General features: G+C 40.3%; 1 protein-coding gene across 1 annotated transcript; it reads left to right on the top strand.

The window, feature by feature from the left end:
• Nucleotides 1-8138: 8138 nt before the first annotated feature.
• On the top strand, nucleotides 8139-15904 carry LOC136166671 (histone-lysine N-methyltransferase SETMAR). The gene is made up of 2 exons (XM_065933267.1): nucleotides 8139-8358; nucleotides 14899-15904. The coding sequence occupies exons 1-2, from the start codon at nucleotides 8242-8244 to the stop codon at nucleotides 15700-15702; spliced, it is 921 nt and encodes a 306-aa protein (XP_065789339.1). The 5' UTR covers nucleotides 8139-8241; the 3' UTR covers nucleotides 15703-15904.
• Nucleotides 15905-20684: the final 4780 nt, after the last annotated feature.

Below are 20684 nucleotides of genomic sequence, written 5' to 3'. Positions count from 1 at the left end.
TTAGAACTGATTCAAATGAATTCTTTTTAACGGCTGAGTAATATTCCATGGTGTATATGTACCACAGCTTCCTTATCCATTCATCTGCTGATGGGCATCTAGGTTGCTTCCATGTCCTGGCTATTATAAACAGTGCTGCGATGAACATTGGGGTGCACGTGTCTCTTTCAGATCTGGATTCCTCAGTGTGTATGCCCAGAAGTGGTATTGCTGGGTCATATGGTAGTTCTATTTCCAGTTTTTTAAGAAATCTCCACACTGTTTTCCATAGTGGCTGTACTAGTTTGCATTCCCACCAACAGTGTAAGAGGGTTCCCTTTTCTCCACACCCTCTCCAGCATTTATTGCTTGTAGACTTTTGGATAGCAGCCATCCTGACTGGCGTGTAATGGTACCTCATTGTGGTTTTGATTTGCATTTCTCTGATAATGAGTGATGTTGAGCATCTTTTCATGTGTTTGTTAGCCATCTGAATGTCTTCTTTGGAGAAATGTCTGTTTAGTTCTTTGGCCCATTTTTTGATTGGGTCATTTATTTTTCTGGAATTGAGCTTCAGGAGTTGCTTGTATATTTTTGAGATTAATCCTTTGTCTGTTTCCTCATTTGCTATTATTTTCTCCCAATCTGAAAGGCAGTCTCTGAATATGGCTAAGATATGTCAACACAAATGGTGAGAAACTTTGTCTTTACAGGCAGTTTCAGACCTGGGCTCAAATCCCACTCTACTCTCACACATATGGAAGTGAAGTGAAAGTCACACAGTCCTGTCCGATTCTTTGTAACCCCATGGACTACAGCACGCCAAGTAATTTACTTAATTTATCTGAACTTCAATTCCCAAAATTTTTTTAATAGAGATACTTTTGCCTACTTCATGGACAAGAAATGTGTATATACAATGTATATAGTATGTAGAAATGTATGTAGACAAGAAATGTATACAGAATGAAGTATAAAGCCTAGTAATATGCTGCCCAATATAGTAGGCACTAACTACATGTGGCTATTTAAATCAAATTTAGATAGATTAAAATTAAATAAAATTTAAATTTAGTTCTACAGTCACACTAAGCATATCCCAATAACCAACAATCACCTATGGCTGGTACAGAACATTTTTATCATCATAGAAATTTTTGGACACTACTAGAGAATCTAGTAAGTGCTCAATAAATGTTCATTTGCTCAGTGGGGCATCTTTTCCCTCTTCCTCTTCAATTCCTTTAAATTCTCAGGCTTACCAAGTTATCTCCTTATCAGGAAGGAGAGCAAGATGATAAGATATAGTCATGTTTATTTTTTTCTCTCTCTCTCTCCTAGGAATAATGGCATTCTAAAACATCACTGCAGGGAGAAAACAGTGCTTATCACAAACAGGAGAAATTCTAATAACGGAGATTTCAGGCATTACAGCAGACATTGGGGAAGGTCTTTCTGGACTGTGGGGTGCAGGGACAGGAAAAGAATCTCCACAGTAACCTCGATTTATATCCAAAGATCATCTCCTCCTACTGACTTTGACACAGTAACACGTACAGAGATAATGGAAAGGAAAGGGTTTTTTCCTCTGTAGGATTCTTTTCACACCAAATTTTCTCTCACTGAAATATCTAAAAATAAGTATGAATAATCAACACTTCTCCAGAGATGATTTAACTGGTTAGTCTTGGGTACTTCAGTAGAATTCTTTGCATTAGTCTTGGTATTCTTCGATTTCACTTCCTCTCTCCTTCCAAATATCAGAATTGCAGCTGGGAAGCTACCAGAGAGAAAATGCTGCTACAGGTCTAGAAAGTTGAGGAATGAAGAATTACAAGAAACTGAAATTTGGTATGATCTGTAAGAAGAATTCTGATCTCAGATGATACTTAGGGGTATCTGATGTATATGTATGTCTGGGTCACATTGCTGAGTACCTGAAACTACCACAGCATTGTTAATCAACTATACCTCAATATAAAATGAAAAGTTTAAATTTTTAAAAAAGCTATAAAATATAATAAAATTATTTCCTATCACACGCACACACACACACAAAAGCTAGAAATGATTAGTCAGGAAGGCATGTAAAAAGAAGACATAAGCTAGGCCTCTTGCACCAATTTTCTAAGTTGTTAATGCAAAGAAAAAATTCTAGAAGGAAATTAAAAGTGCTATTCTAGTGAACACACAAATGATAAGAAAGTGAAACAGTCTTATTGCTGATTTGGAAAAAGTTTGAGTGGTCTGGATAGAAGATCAAGCCAGCCATTTCCGTTAAGTTAAAGCCTAATCTCTTCAATTTTATGAAGGATGAGAGAGGTAAGGAAACTACAGAAGAAAATTTTGGTAAGGTTTAAGGAAAGACGCCATTTCTATAACATAAAAATGCAAGGTGAAGGAAGTGCTGATGAAGAAGTTGCACAAGTTATCCAGAAGATCCAGCTAAGATAATTATTGAAAGTGGCTACACTAAACAACAGATTTTCAATGCAGACAAAATAATCTTACTTTAGAAGATGTCATCTAAGACTTCAGTAGCTAGGGAGGAGAAATCAATGCCAGGCTTCAAACCTTCAAAAGATAGGCTGACTCTCTTGTCAGGGGCTCATGCAGCTGGTGACTTGAAGTTGAAGCCAATATTTATTTACCATTCTGAAAATCATAAGGCTCTTTAGAAATATGCTAAAACTACTCTGTCTGTGTTCTACAAATGGAATAACAAGGTCTGGATAACAGCACATCTGTTTACACCAAGATTTACGGAATATTTTAAGTCCATGGTTGAGACTTACTGCTCAGAGGGGGGAAAAAAATTCTCTTTAAAATATTACTATTCATTGACAATGCACCTACTATCTACTCACCCAAGAGTTCTAAAGGAGATGTACAATAAGATTAATGTTGTTTTCATGTCTGCTAACACAATATCCATTCTGCAGTCTACAGATCAAGGAGTAACTTTGATGTTCAAGTCTTACTGAGAAATACATAGTGTAAAACACAGCTGTCATAGATAACGATTCCTCTGATGGATATGGACAAAATAAACTGAAAATTTTCTATAAAGGATTCACCATTCCAGATGTCAGTAAGAATATTCCTTATTCATAGGAAAAGTGCAAAATATCAACACTAACAGAAGTTTGGAAGAAGTTGATTCCAACTCCCCTGATGACTTTGAGGAGTTCAAGACTTCAGTGAACTAGCAAGAGAACACGTAGTGGAAATAGCAAGAGAACTAGAATTAGAAGTGGAGCCTGAAAGTGTGACTGAATTGCTGCAATCTCATGACAAAACTGTACTATAAAGAATGCTGAATGCTGAAGAATGGATGCTTTCAAACTGTGGCACTAAAGAAGACTTGAGACAGCAAAGAGGTCCAACCAGTCCATCCTAAAGGAAATCAGTCCTGAATATTCATTGGAAGGACTGATGCTGAAGCTGAAACTCCAATATTTTGGCCACCTAATACAAAGAACTGACTCATTGGAAAAGACCCTGATGCTGGGAAAGATTGAAGGCAGGAAGAGAAGGGGACAGAGGATGAGATAGTTGGATGACATCACCGACTCATTGGACACAAGTTTGAGCAAGCTCTGGGAGTTGGTAATAGACAGGAAGCCTAATATGCTGCAGTCCACGGGGTCTCAAAAAGTCAAACACAACTGAGTGACTGAACTCAACTGAACTGACTGAATATCTAGTAGTGATAGTTATTAGAAAGTTAAGATGTTCCAAATTGTTTTATTAAAGCAGTCATTAATACCAATAAATATATAAGTTCTGCTAACTTTAGACCTTCCATCATTGGCTATAAAATATATCTCAGATTAAGTTCAGATAATGCTTGTTAGGTTTTGATGAAAGAATAGCTTCTAAACACAAAATCACGCAAAACTTAATTTAAACAGTGGCAAAAGGAAAAGGCCTAAGGAAAACATATCAATTAAAGGCCATTATGGTGAAACTTCATAACTGAGCTAAAAATAACTGAACATATGAAATGCTGCAGTTTATACTATATTGCTTTCTTTTCCTTTAATGTTTTCTCTGTTACTTAACAGATTATTTTCTCTTCTGCCAGTGAAAAAGCCAAAAGAAATTTGAATAATCAAGATCATTTTCAGGTCCAAGGCTTACTAATAAGTCACTTGGGCAACTCATTACTGTCCAGAGATGTATTTTTTTTTCACCAAACAGCCATTAACAGTTTTCAGAACAAATTTTGAAGATTCAGGCTCCTAGTCAAGTGTCCAGAGAAAATAAGATAGGTTTTTAGACCTGGAAAAGATGAGTGACTGCTTGGCGCTCTGAAGGTTGGCTATATCAGCCTGTAAACACCCTCTCGTTATTTTAACCTCACTACATAAAATACATGGGAATCCTTTGCCAGAAAGACAAAAGCAAATGAAGGGATGACATGAACTAAATATCTTACTGGAAGCAACATCACTGACAACTTTAGAAATTTAAAAAAAAAAAATGGATCTTACCATTTTTTCCAAAAGGCAGACAATATTACCAAAAAAGTCAAAAAGGGAAACAGCATAATAATCTAAAAACACAAGTGTGGTTCTTCTCACTGTTCTATAATTACTTTTTCAAAACAATCTTCAAGTTCTTATAAATTTCTGGGTGTTATATAGTTCTGTACTGGAGTGGAAGCTCTAGTTGGGCACCATGTCTTCTTCATGGGTACACTCCCCAAATTGGTAGGTAACATTGTGCACGTAATCAGTGTTCCAACGTTTCTTAAAATCAAAGAGCATCATGTTCTTTGGATATTTGCAAATTACTTCATTACTTACAATTCCTGAAAAATGAAATGAACCTGATTGCCATCATCTGATATGAAATTTTCCTTTTCTCTACACATTTTTGTCTTTATTCTACTCCTACTATTTCTTCTGCCTGCAATGCCCTTTCCTAATCTCATAAATCCTATTCATTCGTCAAGGCCTATGGCCTATAACCCCTTCTCCATGAAACTTTCTCTAAATTTCCTACCTATAACTGCTCTTTCTTTTGTTGTTCAATTTACCTAAAACTTCCTTACATCCTTAATTATACTCTAACCAACTAGATTGCATAAGTAACTGTCTCCTAGGTAAGAGCAAGTGCATAGCCGAGTCTGATAAAATATTTACCTTCAAACCTATACTTCCAATGGTGTTTAAGACTCTTCACTCAGGATGACTCCATATCCTATTAATAAGGATCTCCTCTTGCATTTGAACCATCCTCTGGGAAGACAAACAAGAACACTAAGGCATTTATAACCTACTGTATAATCATCTACTGTGTGATAACTGCATGTGCTATTATCAAAGAATATCTGAAGCCTCTGGGGTGGCAGGCTGTGACCTTTGGAGTGAACCTGACACATGTGGCTTTACAAGTCCTGTCAGTCTGAATATTTCAGTTCACTTCAGTTGCTCAGTCATGTCCAGCTCTTTGCAACCCCATGGACTGCAGCATGCCAGGCTTCTCTGTCCATCACCAATTCCTGGAGTTTACTCAAACTTATGTCTATTGTGTCAGTGAAGCTGTCAAACCATCTCATCCTCTGTCATCCCCTTCTCCTCCCGCCCTCAATCTTTCCCAGCATCAGTTCAGTTCAGTTCAGCCACTCAGTCGTGTCCGACTCTTTGCGACCTCATGGACTGCAGCAAGCACGCCAGGCTTCCCTGTCCATCACTGGGTAAACACCACTGGAGTTTACTCAAAAGCATGTCCATTAAGTCTGTGATGGAATCCAATCATCTCATCCTCTGTCGTCCCCTTCTCCTGCCTCAATCTTTCCCAGCATCAGGGTCTTTTCCAATGAGTCAGTTCTTTGCATCAGGTGGCCAAAGGATTGGAGTTTCAGCTTTAGCATCAGTCCTTCCAATGAACACTCAGGACTGATCTCCTTTAGGATGGACTGGTTGGATCTCCTTGCAGTCCAAGGGACTCTCAAGAGTCTTCTCCAACACCACAGTTCAAAAGCATCAATTCTTCGGCACTCAGCTTTCTTTATAGTCCAACTCTCACATCCATACATGACTACTGGAAAAACCATAGCTTTGACTAGACAAACCTTTGTTGGTAAAGAAATGTCTTTGCCTTTTAACATGCTGTCTAGGTTGGTCATAACTTTTCTTTCAAAGACCAAGTGTCTTTTAATTTCATGGCTGCAGTCACCATCTGCAGTGATTCTGGACCCCCCCAAAATAAAGTCTCTCACTGTTTCCACTGTTTCCCCATCTATTTGCCATGAAGTGATGGGACCAGATGCCATGATCTTAAGTTTTTTGAACGTTGAGTTTTAAGCCAACTTTTTCACTCTCCTCTTTCACTTTCATCAAGAGGCTCTTTACTTCCTCTTCACTTTCTGCCATAAGAGTGGTGTCATCTGCATATCTAAGGTTATTGATATTTTTCCTGGCAATCTTGACCCTGGGCTGGATGAACCATAAGCTGGAATTAAGATTGCTGGGAGAAATATCAATAACCTCAGATATGCAGATGACATCACCCTTATGGCAGAAAACAAAGAACTAAAGAGCTTCCTGATGAAAGTGAAAGAGAAGAATGAAAAAGTTGACTTACAACTCAACATTCAGAAAACTAAGATAGTGGCATCTGGTACCATCACTTCATGGCAAATAGATGGGGAAACAGTGAAAACAGTGACAGACTTTCTATTTTTTGGCTTCAAATCACTGCAGATGGTGACTGCAGCCATGAAATTAAAAGACACTTGCTCCTTGAAAGAAAAGCTATGACCAACCTAGACAGCATATTAAAAAGCAGAGAGATTACTTTGCCAAGAAAGGTTTGTCTAGTCAAGGCTATTATGGTTTTTCCAGTAGTCATGTATGGATGTGAGAGTTGAACTAGAGAGAAAGCCGAACACCAAAGAATTGATGCTTTTGAACTGTCTGGTGTTGGAGAAGACTCTTGAGAGTCCCTTGGACTGCAAGGAGATCCAACCAGTCCATCCTAAAGGAGATCAGTCCTGGGTGTTCACTGGAAGGACTGATGTTGAAGCTGAAACTCCAATCCTTTGGCCACCTGATGCGAAAAACGGACTCATTTGAAAAGATCCCGATGCTGGAAAAGATTGAAGGTGGGAGAAGGGGACGACAGGGGATGAGATGGTTGGATGGCATCACCAATGTGATGGACATGAGTTTGAGTAGACTCCCAGATTGGTGATGGACCGGGAAATCTGGCATGCTGGAGTCCAGTTCAGTTGCTCAGTCCTGTCCGACCTTCCGACCCCATGGACTGCAACCGGCAGCAGAGTCGAACACAATTGAGCGAGTGAACTGAAGTGATCCACAACCGGAATCCATCTCCAGCTGAGCTGAAACCCTAATACTTTTATAAGAGTGTCTAAAGCCAAGAAGTAGATGCTATCACTGAGGAATCCCAGAGAAGGTGAGAAGGGGCCCCAAGAGAAACCTGTGACAACCGCCCCCATATCAGTCACGCCCGAGGTCAGGATAGGAAGGACCGTCTGCGCAAGGCAAGCGCACCCAGGACGGGGCCCCCACACTCTGTGAGAGAGGGTTTCACATAGAAGCAGCAGGAACAGTCGGGTCAGAGCGCTTTGGGAAAGTTCAAAATATTCCACTGGATTCAGCAATTTCGACGTTATCAGCATTCTTTGCGGGACCAGGCTTGGTTTTCTCAGAGCAGGGGACGTCACAGGGAACAGAGATTCCAGTCAGAGAGCGCGCGGACCCTACACAGACTTCCAATCCCAGGTCAGGCTACCTGGCCTCCGAGCACAATCTCCGTCACACGCCCCGGAGTCGCTCCACAAATTTCAGGTTTTCAGAGACCCAGGGGGTTGCCTTCCCCACCTCAGCGTAGGGCGCGCCACTCCCCACCCTGCGCCTGGTAAAACTTCCAAACCCTCAGACACGGACAAACGACCTCGCCTCGAAAGCCCTCCCTGCGCGCACAGGAAAACGTCAAGGACTTCACTGTGTCCCCAAAGCCCTGTCCGTACCTTACAAGGTTTTGTATTACTTGTTGTGCGTCTGACTCAAAGCAAAAAGTGAACCAGACCATAAAGTGAAGGAAAGTTGAGCGTGGAGGGAGGAGCCACTCGTGAGCTGCGGTATAAAAACTACCGCTCCCATGAGGCTGTGGGGCCCCGCGGCTAGACTCCCAGCGTCCTCTGCGAGGCTCAAGAGGTCTAGGTGGTAAGAGCACCGTGTCGGGGCAAAACGGCCGCTAAGGCCGTGGAGAACTGGTCCTGGCACAATGGCAGCGTGTGAGGAGGCGCCTGAGGCCTTGAAGGACCAGCTGGACGTTGCGCGTGGCCTTGAAAATCTGCCCGTGAGCGCCTGGCCCCCAGGGGCGGAGCCTGAGCCCTTTCAGGTATGGGCGGGGCTCGGCTGGCCCGAGAGCCGCGCGCGGCCCCCGAGGGCGTGGCCGGCATCGTTTTCGGTGGGGCGGGGCTAGGCGGTCTCGCGCGCTACGTGCGCAGCGTCGGGGTCGGCGCTGGCGCCTTTCCAGGAAGCGTTCTGGCAGAGCCGGTGGTCCTCGCACTCGGCTCGCAATTACCGTTGAGTGGTCGTCTTTCGATCGTTGACGCTCATGCTTGCTTCGGGTTGTCCAGGTTTTTCGACCTTTTTTTTTTTTTCCTTGACCCAATCTCACAGCTATCTGCGCCTGGAAATAGGTCTTAAATTGACAGGTTTCTGGTTTTTTTCAGTTAACCCTTTAGTTTTCTACCCTAAGAATGGCAGTTCACTTAAGAGAAAACCGGAAGTTTCTTGAGGTCCCTTGGAAAAAGCCCTGAAAACCTGGCTTTCTGCCCTGGTTCTGTTCCCAGAACTCATTGAAAGATAGGGAGCAAATCACTTGCCTGTCTGGTCTCAGGTGTCGTTAAGATCCCAGTGTCATGATTAAAAACAGCCTTTAGAGTCAGACTTAGTTGAGGCTTCCCCCATGCTGTGAGAGCTTTGGCAAATATAAATAGCCTCGGCTAGACTTCAGAGCCCTCTCGTGTACTATTAAAATAATAGTACCTCTTTCAGTTACACGTATTCCCCATCCCGATCCCCCCTCCTATGGCTGATTCATGTCAATGTATGACAAAACCCACTGAAATGTTGTAAAGTGATTGGCCTCCAACTAATAAAATAATATTTAAAAAAAAAATAAAATAAAATAAAAATAAAAGCTAAAAAAAAAAAAAATAGTACCTCTTTCCAGATTGCTTTGAGAATCACAGGTAAAAATACAGTTCCTGGTTTGCTTAAAGAACTCAATAAATGTTCACTACTCTTATTACCTCAAAGCCCTTTCTGCTCCAACTTTTCACTCTCTCTGAGCTTTTCCTGCATGTTGCTTAAGAAACGAGGAATAACCCAAAAAAACCCACAAAAAACAAGAATGTTGGAGTGGAAAGAGCCCTGGACATGGAACTATAGGAGAGCTAGGTTCGGGGTTTAGCATCTTAGCCATGTCTCAGAGCCTGAGTTTCTTAATCTCCAAAATGAAAATAAAAGTTTTATTCCCCTTGTCACACCTATAATCAATATCAAACCCTGCCTGTCCTCTTCCTAGGGTTATTTTGAGAATCAAGTAAGGCGGTAAAGATTCATAGCAGTTTTCAAACAGTAGAGCAGGATATTCATGTTGGAAATGCTTATTTTTCCTCAAACTACGTTAGGCAGATTTTGGTTAATAATACAGTTGACTAGCACCATATTAAACACTGATCCCGAAAAGCTTATTGAAGACCAAACACTGTTAAATGCCTGGTCAAAAACACTGATAGTATGTTTTCTTTCTTCCAAAAATAACTGAGTGCCTATAATGTGCCCAGCATGTTAAGCTAGGCATAGAAGATAAAATGGTAACAATACAGTTCCTGCCCTTGAGCTTACAAGAGCATATAGAAAGCATTATATGGGGATGGGGTGGGGTGGGGTGGAGGAGGAGGCCCTGTGATTGATCTACAGTTGGTGGGCAGAAATGAAAATCAGGAAACTAAGATTCAATTCCATGGTGTTCTAGCTTCCTGGCAGTGTGCACAGCTCTGAGTACACTAAGAATTACAAATAGAAGACAAGCTCCCTTCCTTAAGGAGCTTCCAAGAAGTTAAAGTATTCCTGAAACATGTCTAAAAGTGCCTTCAACTAGTTTGCTTCCATATATTCATGAAGCACAACAGCAGTCTTACAAAAGGTCAAAACAGTTTGCTTGCCCCAAACCCTACCTTCACAGGCATATGTACACATAAGAATTAAGGCACAGAGAATTCAAGGTCAAAATAACTTTGTCTAGTTTGCTTTTGGGTCCTATATGAAAAGGCAAAAAGAACATTCAGATACTCAAGATTGGAAACAAATACATCATAATGCTATCGGTGTTGAAACACAAGTAGAAAATAAGCTGATTTTCTTGAACTAAGAGCTGGATCTAGCCATGTTTTCAGGTTTCTAAAACCAGCCTCAGATATCCTTTTTAAGATCTCAACTTGGCCTTGACAAGAATGATCTGGCTCACAGTCTCCTAATAGCTGCTTGGAGCAAAAACAAACTCACGGGGCTAGAGGCCAAGTACAAAGATTCTTGTAGCTGGTGTTTCAAAACAACCAAAAAAGGAATGAAGATTTTCACAGCACTTCCTTAAAATCCAGAATTGAGGCCTAGGGTTTAAGCCTGGAGTATTGTGCAATGACATGTTTTAGTTTCTGGGGCTGTGGTACAGAATGTGACTCAAAAACGTCAGTCTTCCAATCAGAAATTATTAAGAGCTGAAATTAAGAAGTCAAATAACATTCCCTAAGTCACCTGCTCTGTGCCTAGTACCATGGATAGGAACCCAACACCTATCACCATTCTATACCTCAAACCTCAATGACCATGCCTTTCCTTAAGATACATACTTGTTAGAAAGGTCAGACCTACACACTTAGTACAACCAGAGACCCTGACCGTCTGTGCCACTTAAGATTCCAAAGTTCATTGCTATTAATAAGTGCACACATAGTTCAGAGAAGGGAGAAATTAATTGTATATGAGGATAGCCAAGGAGATATATTTACTCTTTAACATACTGTCTTCTCTTTGCATTTTGGCTTCTTGGGTGACTGTTTATAAATGTTTTTCTCCACCCAGTTCTTCAAGGATCTGGTTCCTGGTGCATTCTGAAGTGATCATTTTGTATTTATTTCCACCTCTTACCTGATAAATTTTGTGCTTTCACACATACATGGAAAAAATAAAGCATATGTTGTGACAACTGAAAAAATGATAAAAATCCCATGTCCTCTTTTCTGTTTTTTCTGAGTGAGTCTTTCTAAACCCTAGCATGTGCATGTTGTTTGTTGATAAATTTCGAAGTGGTGTCCCACTCTTCTGTGACCCCATGGAGCATGTGCATACAGTAGACAAGAAGGCAGTATTTACTGATGAATGAAGACAGTCTGTACTGGGTCAGCTCTTGGTATTCCCTGTCCAGATGGTTAAGTAATGGTAGGTAGGAAGATAATCATATGGTTTCCCACACATATTTTGGTTTGAGTATGTTTAAACCTGAGAAGTTTAACTCTAGAACCTGTTTGTTTTTTTCCACCACTACTAAATGGCTACTGTGTAATCCATATTGAACACTTATGAGCCAACCCCTGGAGTAAGCTTTTTACGTGGTTTCTCACATTTATTTCCTTCGCAGCAACCTGTAAGGGAGAGAAGATAGGAAGGGAATGTTTAGAGAGCTTAAGTAATATGCCAGAAATATATGGTATTTTAGATATAAAAATCTAGAAATAATATCTAGAAGAATTTAAGAAAGTGACTGTTTTAAAAGTATGAAGTGGCTGACACAGAGTACAACATTATGTCAATTAAATTTCTTGAGAACCTTCCCCCCTTGAATATAGCTATCATCCCTGATTTACAGTTGCTAACCTGAAGTCTAGCAAGTCACTGGGTATAAGTCACGTGCTAACACGAGCCTGGACCTGTGTGTGTCTCCTCTGGGACATTCCATGTTCTGCATTAAGAAGTTCCCTATTGCTTGCCCAGCGTTCCAGGCAGCAGTCACAGAGTTCCTGGCTGGCCTCCCGCCCGCTTTGCTCTCGTCTCACTTCCCAGCTGGAGACCTCATTGCTTATTAGCCGTTTATATCTTTGACTAAATTTTCCAGCCATTTCCTGGAACCATGCTCAGCTTCCACCCTGGGTGTATTAGTCAAGACTCATTTGTTTGTAAGAAACATAAATACAATACAAATTGACTCAGGCAAAAAAGGGAAGCAGTTGCCCCACATAAAAGCCAAGTCCAAGAGCAGTAACTGTAGGCATCTCTGGATCCAGAACGCTCAAGCTGTCATCAGATATTTCTACGACCTCCCCACTTCACACCCCTGCTCTCACGTCCTGTGGTGGGGCACACACTCAGTAGGTCATATGTCTGTGCTCGATCTTAGGAATGCCTGGTAGATCCTCTCCAGTTTAGCAACCCCTGTGAAAGAAGAGGGTTTCCCCTGTGACTCAGTGGTAAAGAGTCTGCTTGCAATGCAGCAGCCGCAGGAGATATGGGTTCGATCCCTGGGTTATGAAGATCCCATGGAAGAGGACTGGCAACCCACTCCAGTATTCTTGCCTCAGGGATCCCATCAACAGAGGAGCCTGGCGGGCTACAGTCCATGGGGTCGCAAAGAGTCAGACATGACTAAGCACATACAACACATACATCTGTGTCAAAAAAGAAAATCACCTTAGAGTTTAGTGATTTCTATAACACATTAAAATTATCTGCACCTTTAATGAAAAGTGAAAGTGTTAGTTGCTCAGTCGTGTCCAACTCCTTGTGACCCCATGGCTCCTCTGTCCATGGGATTCTCCAGGTAAGAATACGGGAGTGGGTTGCCATTCCCTTCTCCAGGGGATTTTCCTGACCCAGGGATGGAACCCTGGTCTCCTGCATTACAGGCAGATTCTTTACTGTCTCAGACACCAGGGAAGCCCATATGTACCTTTAAAAACTCATCAGTTGAAAAGAATTCTTCATGAAAAGTTTAACAAAGTGATAGTAAAGTCTTCATTTTACAAGCACTTCTTAAAATGCCTCAGTAACCATTTCAAAGTTGACTCTTAAAATCTGGAAGTAGATTCTGTATAAGACTGCAGTCACTGAATCTGACTGATAGGGTATCTTTTTCTAAGCCATCCTTTATCCTTTTAGGACACCTCTGCCAAGCTAAAGCTGTAAGAACCCACACAAACAGGAGAAGCTATTTCCGCTCTCCACCCCCAAATCACTTTTTAAGCAGTATTGGCCTTCCCCCGCAGGTACACCCACTCACCATTCTTTCACAGGAGGATGTCAATCCTTCACCCCAGCTCAGCGTTTTTTAAAATATAGGATTCTGCACCTAACTGCATAGCTCCACCGAGGCCTTCGCAGGGAGTGTAACTACATGCTGTTCAATACTTTTTCTGGAAGTATTGACACAATATTAATAGAAAACTGACTGCAAGCTAGGTTGTTCAAATGTTCCTCTGGATGCACTAAAATCAATCCCTGAATTACTACAGTCTATTCGGCTGGTCTCTTGCTGACAGGCTGTGGCAGCATGCCAACAGCCTTTCCTGAGGGTCAAAATGAAGGAGATGAAAAGCAGTCCATGAAACTGCTTCCTGTAAAAGAACAGTTTGACAGACTCATTGGTGACATTTTTCTCCCGTCTCCATACTAAAAAAAGTCAATGCTTCAGAACAGTAAGACTGTTTCTTACAGACAGTACAAGCCATACATCTGACCATATTTCCCTCTGACTATCCTGGCACACAGCTGGATATGCAGTCTACTTCTGCTGCACACTTAGGTGTCTAAGCTTGCTTGACTTATTTTTCACTTCACCTTCTTTCCTTACCTGTTGTTTGTTTATCTTTCTTCTTTTTAAGTCTCATTAAAAAGTTCCTTTTGGGAACAAAACAAGTATAAGTCAGTGAATTACTCTATATATAAAGAAATACACTGGGCTCACCAGAGATACTTTGATCTTCAGGGTTTGAGAACATGCTTCATTCTGCCAGTGAGGAAATAACTGGAGGTGAGGCTTCACACAGAGATTTTAGACTTAGGACTTATTTTTCATAACATTTTATAAATGTAATGTTTTGATACATTTCAAAGACTTTCTAAGAAACTTTTTTGTTTTATCCCTTTCACATTTAATAAGAACAAGATTTCTTCACATGTATAAATCTACAATAAATTTCAGTATCTATTAATATTATATAACCAGTTTTTGAATTCTGTCTGCAAGTTTTTTGCCAAGTTTCTACTTTGAACATTGTGAATACTCAAGTAGAACTATAAGATAACAGCGTTTTTAAAAAGATGAAAGAATATATGAGTTTAGGTAATCTTCAAATTTTAAAAATTCTTTCAAAAAATCAATGGAAGACTCTCTCCCAAAGGTCACTGATGTATCATTTATGACTTTCTTATCCTAAAAAAAAATCTCAGGTAACTCACCATAAAAAGACATATATACATGTATATTATCAGGTAAATGTAACAGAGGTCAAAAACCAAAGAGAAAATACTTAGCTGTATTCAAAAACTAAATTCAGCACTGATTTTCCTGACACTTAAAGTCAAGAGGGAAACAAAATGGATTACAGAGTTTTCAATATCTGGTAAGAGAAAAATACATAATTTTTTCCTAGTGTTATTCCAATACCTAAAAGGAAACCACTGAATTTTAAGTCTAAGAAATAACCTTATGATTTTTTTAAATTGGAGATGTTTTCACACAGTATTTTAATATATCTTGTCATTTTTGTTCTGTTCTGTTTGTTGGAATTGGGAAGTGTCTCAGCAAAAGCTGCTTGAAATACAGATGAGATCTCTGACGTACCATGCTGACTTACAGCGTTTCTGTTTCTCGCAGTATACTCCTGATCATGTCGCTGGGCCTGGAGCAGATACAGATCCCTCTCAAATAACCTTTCCTGGATGTGCTTGTCTCAAAACTCCCTGCCTCCCTGGTACTTGCTCCTGCCTCCGTCGTGAGAATAACTATGACGACCACTCATGCCTCAGAGATATAGGATCAGAAACAAAGTGCGCTGAGCCAGTTTTCGAATGCAACGTCCTGTGTCAGTGCAGCGACCACTGCAGGAACAGAGTGGTCCAGTGGGGTCTGCAGTTCCACCTCCAGGTGTTCAAGACGGATCACAAAGGCTGGGGACTCCGTACCCTGGACTTCATACCAAAGGGACGGTTTGTCTGTGAATATGCCGGTGAGGTGCTGGGGATCTCTGAAGTGCGGAGAAGAATTCAGTTACAAACAGTACATGATTCGAATTACATTATAGCCGTCAGGGAGCATGTCTGTAATGGGCAGGTAATGGAAACATTTGTGGATCCTGCCTTGATAGGAAACATCGGAAGATTCCTTAACCATTCTTGTGAGCCAAACCTGTTGATGATTCCTGTCCGAATCGACTCAATGGTACCAAAGTTGGCACTTTTTGCAGCCAGAGACATTCTGCCAGAAGAAGAACTCTCTTATGACTATTCAGGAAGATTTCTTAATCTAATAAATGGTGAAGACAAAGCAAGGTTAGATAATGGGAAATTAAGGAAACCTTGTTATTGTGGCGCCAGATCGTGTGCTGCGTTCCTGCCCTATGACAGCACCCTGTACTGCCCCTCGGAAAAGCCAAACACGAGTGAGGAAGGAAGAGCGTAGGAGAAATGTGTCTGGCCTCACAGTGGAAGAGAACGAGCAGGAACCAAGCATGTTGGCTCAGCCCTTCCTGGGTTCCCTTCTTATAAGCAGCTTACCCTCGAGGTTGGTCTCTGCTCTCCAGTAAGCAGCTCACTCACCCCTTACTCTAGGGGAGCCCAGTGGTTGCCTGGCTGCATAAGTTTAATTTGGGAATGTGGCAGAGACGACAGACTGTCCAGCAACACTCTCTCCCTTCCTATCAGAATTCTCAAGTTTTTAGCTGGGTATGTGACTATCGAGAACATAGTAAGTCCTCTACATACAAACCTTCAAGTTGCAAACTGTCAAAGATGCAAACATGCATACCATCAACGTCAGGTGTGAGTGAAACTGCAGCTTGCCCTCCATCTCCTACTGTTGACGATCCTTCAGCTCTACCATCACTCACCTCCTTTAGTCAATAACTCTCCTTGCCTGTTCACTCAGTGCCAGCCTGTGTGCCAGCTATTGTACTGTACTGTACTAATGTACTTTTTAAGGTTGCTGTACTGTAAGATTAAAACTGTTTCATTTTGTGTGTTTGTTTTCTATGTATTTGTGTGAAAAGTATTATAAACCTACCACAGGACAGTACTATATAGTCACTGTTTCAGTTGGGTGTGTGCTCAGTTACATCCAACTCTTTGTGACCCCATGGACTGTAGCCCGCCAGGCTCCTCTGTCCATGGAATTTTCCAGGCAAGAATTCTGGAGTGGGTTGCCATTTCCTCCTGCAGGGGATCTTCCTGACCTAGGGATCGAACCTGAGTCTCCTGTGTCTCTTGGATTGGCAGACGGATTCTTTATCACTAACACCACCTGGAAAGCCTGTGTTAGTTGGGTACCTAGGCTAACTTTGTTGGACTTAATGAACAAATTGGACTTATTAACATGCTCTTGGAACAGAACTCAGCATATGTTACTGTACTCATTTTTCCTAGTTAGATGTGTCTAAGGGACTATGTTGCAATTAGTGGAATATGAGGGGAAATGTGTCGTTAAATTGAGACATACTTCCTGTACCCACCTCGTTTTTCTTCTTGGCTGTAAGGTATACATGATAACGAGCTGGAGCATGCATCCTGGTCCCCTAAATGAAAAGGAAACCACACACAGCAAAGCAGCGACACTGAACGGAGTCTGGGGATGGTATATTGTGCAATGCTCTGTACCAGTCTTGATCTGACACCTCTGGACTTTTAGGTGCAAAATAGTCTTTCCGTCATTGATGCCACTGTTATTTTGAAATTTCCAGTACTAGCACCAAACCTAATCAATGATCCAAGGAAGCCCTTATGGCTATATACCTAAGCCTTACTTTACAATCCATTTTATCAGTAATAAAGCTGATATTTTCATTTCTGTCTGACTCCTACATTTTCTTTCTCATTTGTTGCTGAACAAATCAAGGAAAAGGACATGATTGATTATCACCTACTAAAACCCTAATGATCACCACCCATAGTGAAAACTATAACCATGAGAATGACTTCCATGTGTATAACCAAAAGTCATAAAAGGAAACAAACTGTAAAATTTTTGCTATATACCATGGCTTTACTGGAAAACTTGTGAAGTTATGCTTCAAACTTCAAACAGCTTCACTCCATGTTTTAACAACATGAAAATAACACTGTGAACACCACTGAAGGTGGTGGAAATTTTATAATTGCATTTAAACTTCTGGAGAGGCAAACATCTCTAACTTCCTTCCTTAATGCAAAAACAAAGCTACTGTGGAGGTTTATTAGATTTTTTGAAAGCTAAAATAATTACTTGGGCCCTATAATTTTTCTTGTACATTTAAATTCTACCACCAAGAGACTGTGAGCTTTAAAAGGTATATCATAGGGGCCCATATTATAACATTGTACTCCTGTATATCATAAAAAGGACTGTACATTTAAGTGAATGAAATGGATGGTATGTGAATTATATCTCAATGAAACAAGGTAATAACTATGTTACAGTGTGCATATCCATATAACATTATCAGGAATGATTCCCTGTGAACAAATGACACTATATGCACATAAAATGCCCCAAATTACAAACATACAAATCTATTCTAAAAGAGAACAGATTTTTTCCTCCAAACTAATCATTTCTTCCTACCAACCTTCCTCTGTAATTCTGTTTTCTCTGAAACAGTCCTGCTTTTTGTAAGGCAGCTTGTAACAATTTTAAAATAGCCTTTCAAGTGCTTCAAGTAAATGAGCTACTTAAAAAGCAATAAGGAGAGACTTCCCTGGTTGTCCAGGTTAAGATTCCATGCTTCCACTGCAGGAATGCAAGTTTGATCTCTGGTCAGGGAACTAAGATCCTGCATAGTATGTGCCATGGTCAAAAAATAAAAAGTAAAGATAAAATTTAACAACATAAAAAGAATAAGGAAATGGTCCGAAGGAACATGAGTGGGTCACTGATTCTACAAATACCCTTTTCCTTCTTCCATCTGCTCCTTATCTATTGAATATCACTGTCTGCATAAGCAGTTAGGACATGAGCAGTATCTTCCATCATGATATCTCTTCCAAAGACAGAACTCAGCCTTGGAGTTTTTTGTACTCATACACAAGTGTATTCTTAAACAGCACACAGTCCTGGAAATCAGATGGTGCTAGTGGGAAAGAATCCACCTGCCAATTCAGGTAGACATTAAGAGTCGGGGGTTCACATCCCTGGATCGGGAAGATCTGGAGGAGGGCATGGCAACCCACTCTGGCATTCTTGCCTGGAAAATCCCATGGACAGAAAAGACTGGTGGGCTACAGTCCATGGAGTCACAAGGAGTCGGACATGACTGAACACATGTGCACCTGGAAATCAGATTCCCAAAGTAAGAGTTGAAGACTTTCACATCTTTTATAGGCACTGAATTAATTGCATTTACTTAATTGCTATGTTCCTAAAAAAGCTGACACTTACACTTTTGAGATAAAATATTAAAAGATATACTTCTATTTGATTATTATAAAAATATATAAAGTGAAAGTCAATCATGTCTGACTCTTTGCTTTTTACAATTATAAATTACTATAAAATTAGAATTTTAAAAGGTGTTGTGTTTATTCATGGAATTAAAACATAAAAATGGCTCTTATGTCAATTTTCACTGAATTCATTAAGAATGTGGAAATATGTACTTCAGAAATTGTTTTCACCCAAGAATAATAAAGAACATACTTGGAGAACACAACTTTTGAAGTCTTTTTAAAATTATTTTTTAAAATTTCAAGTTAATGATCACAAAATATTAATATCAGTAGCTAGTATATTTTATTCTTGACTAAGTGGAAAATTTTGCCTTAATTGAAATGAATATTCAGAGATTATTTTACTCCCTCTTGTTTTCAATACTGAGCCCCAATACAGCCTAATTCTGAAACATAAGTCAGAAGTGGATTAATACATCAACAGGAGCCTGTCTTGCATAGAATAGATGGTTTTATCTTAAATTCAGGAAGATCTCATTTAAAAGAGGTGAAAGTCTCCCCAAATTGTTATCATTCCCTTGAGTGTTCAGAGTTTTCTTTGTGTAACATATTCCTTATTACAGCTCCACCATTCTCCAGTGCGTGAGTGTTCAGCAAGTTACTGAACTTCTCTGAATTCCCTTTTCTGGATATAGCATTATTGAGAGGATCAAATAAGTTAACATTTGTAAAGGGCTTAAGCAATAATGCAGCACTAACGTAGCTACAATGAAAAAGGCAACTACACGTGTTGACAAGCATGTGGAGAAATTAGAACTTTCATATTTTGCCGGTAGAGTTGTAAAATTGCACAACTACTTCGTAGTCATTTGATTAGTTCCTTAAAACGCTGTGCATAGAGTAACCACGTGTCCTAGTAACTCCATTCCTAGATGTGGACCCAAGAGAAATGAAAACATGTCCCACAAAAACTTGTATGCAAGCCTTCACAGTAGCATTATTTGTAATAATCAAATAGTAGACACAACCCAAATGTCCACTGACTCATAAATGAATAAACAAAATGTGATATCCATATCACAGATTATTCGGCTATAAAAAGGGATTAAGTGCTGACAATGCCACAACATGGTTAAATGCTGAAAATACATTAAATGAAAGAAACCAGACACAAACAGCCACAAATTGTATGATCCTATTTATATGAGATGTCCAGAATAATTCCATAGAAATATTAAGTCGATTAATTTTTGCCAGGGGCTGGTGCAGAGAGGAACAGGAGGTGACTGGTAATGGGTTCAGATTTTATTTTTAGGGTGAATATACTAAAAACCACTTTCAAGGGATGAGTATCCTGTTATGTGAATTGTATCTCCTAGTGGCTCAGATGGTAAAGAACCTGCCTGCCATGCAGGAGACACAGGTTTGATCCCTGGGTCGGGAAGATCCCCTGGAGAAGGGCATGGCAATCCCCTCCAGTATTCTTGCCTGGGAAATCCCATGGACGGAGCAACCTGGCGGGCTACAGTCCATGGGGTCACAGAGTCGGACACAACTGAGTGACTAACACTTTCACTTTCAAAGCTGTCATAAGAAAAAGAAAGAAGATATGGGTGCCTCTCACATGGAAACTGGTAACCTGTAACTCTGAACTCTCAGGAATAAGCACTCTCAGAACCCAGGGAAATACTTCTCCACTTGCTTTATTCATGTCCTCACAACAAAACATCTAATGTGATTACATTAGACTACATCTAATGTGATTTTTTTTTGTGGCCATCACCACTATCAGAGATAGACTCTGCTCACAAGGCAGCAAGATTTTAAACAGTAGGAGTACTTAATTTGGTAAAAACATGGATAGATTAATTAATTAGTCACATCCTTCCTCTCAATATGAATGCAATTCTTAAATAACAAAGTATGGTTTCCTTGTAATACTGCATATCAATCTTGTTTCTCTTTCTGTTTGAATTTGTCATTCCAGTGGTTTGTGTGGTTTCTTATGAATTAGCACAGTATGCATTA

The sequence above is a fragment of the Muntiacus reevesi genome, chromosome 4, assembly GCF_963930625.1.
Source record: "Muntiacus reevesi chromosome 4, mMunRee1.1, whole genome shotgun sequence".
Taxonomy (NCBI): Eukaryota; Metazoa; Chordata; class Mammalia; order Artiodactyla; family Cervidae; genus Muntiacus; species Muntiacus reevesi.
This window is presented reverse-complemented; position numbering and strand designations above follow the sequence as displayed.

Excerpts from the sequence above, each read along its gene's own strand:
- LOC136166671 (XM_065933267.1), top strand. The coding sequence starts at position 8,242 with ATGGCAGCGTGTGAGGAGGCGCCTGAGGCCTTGAAGGACCAGCTGGAC. Across the intron at positions 8,359-14,898 it reads CGGAGCCTGAGCCCTTTCAG|TATACTCCTGATCATGTCGC; the intron begins GTATGGGCGGGG and ends TGTTTCTCGCAG.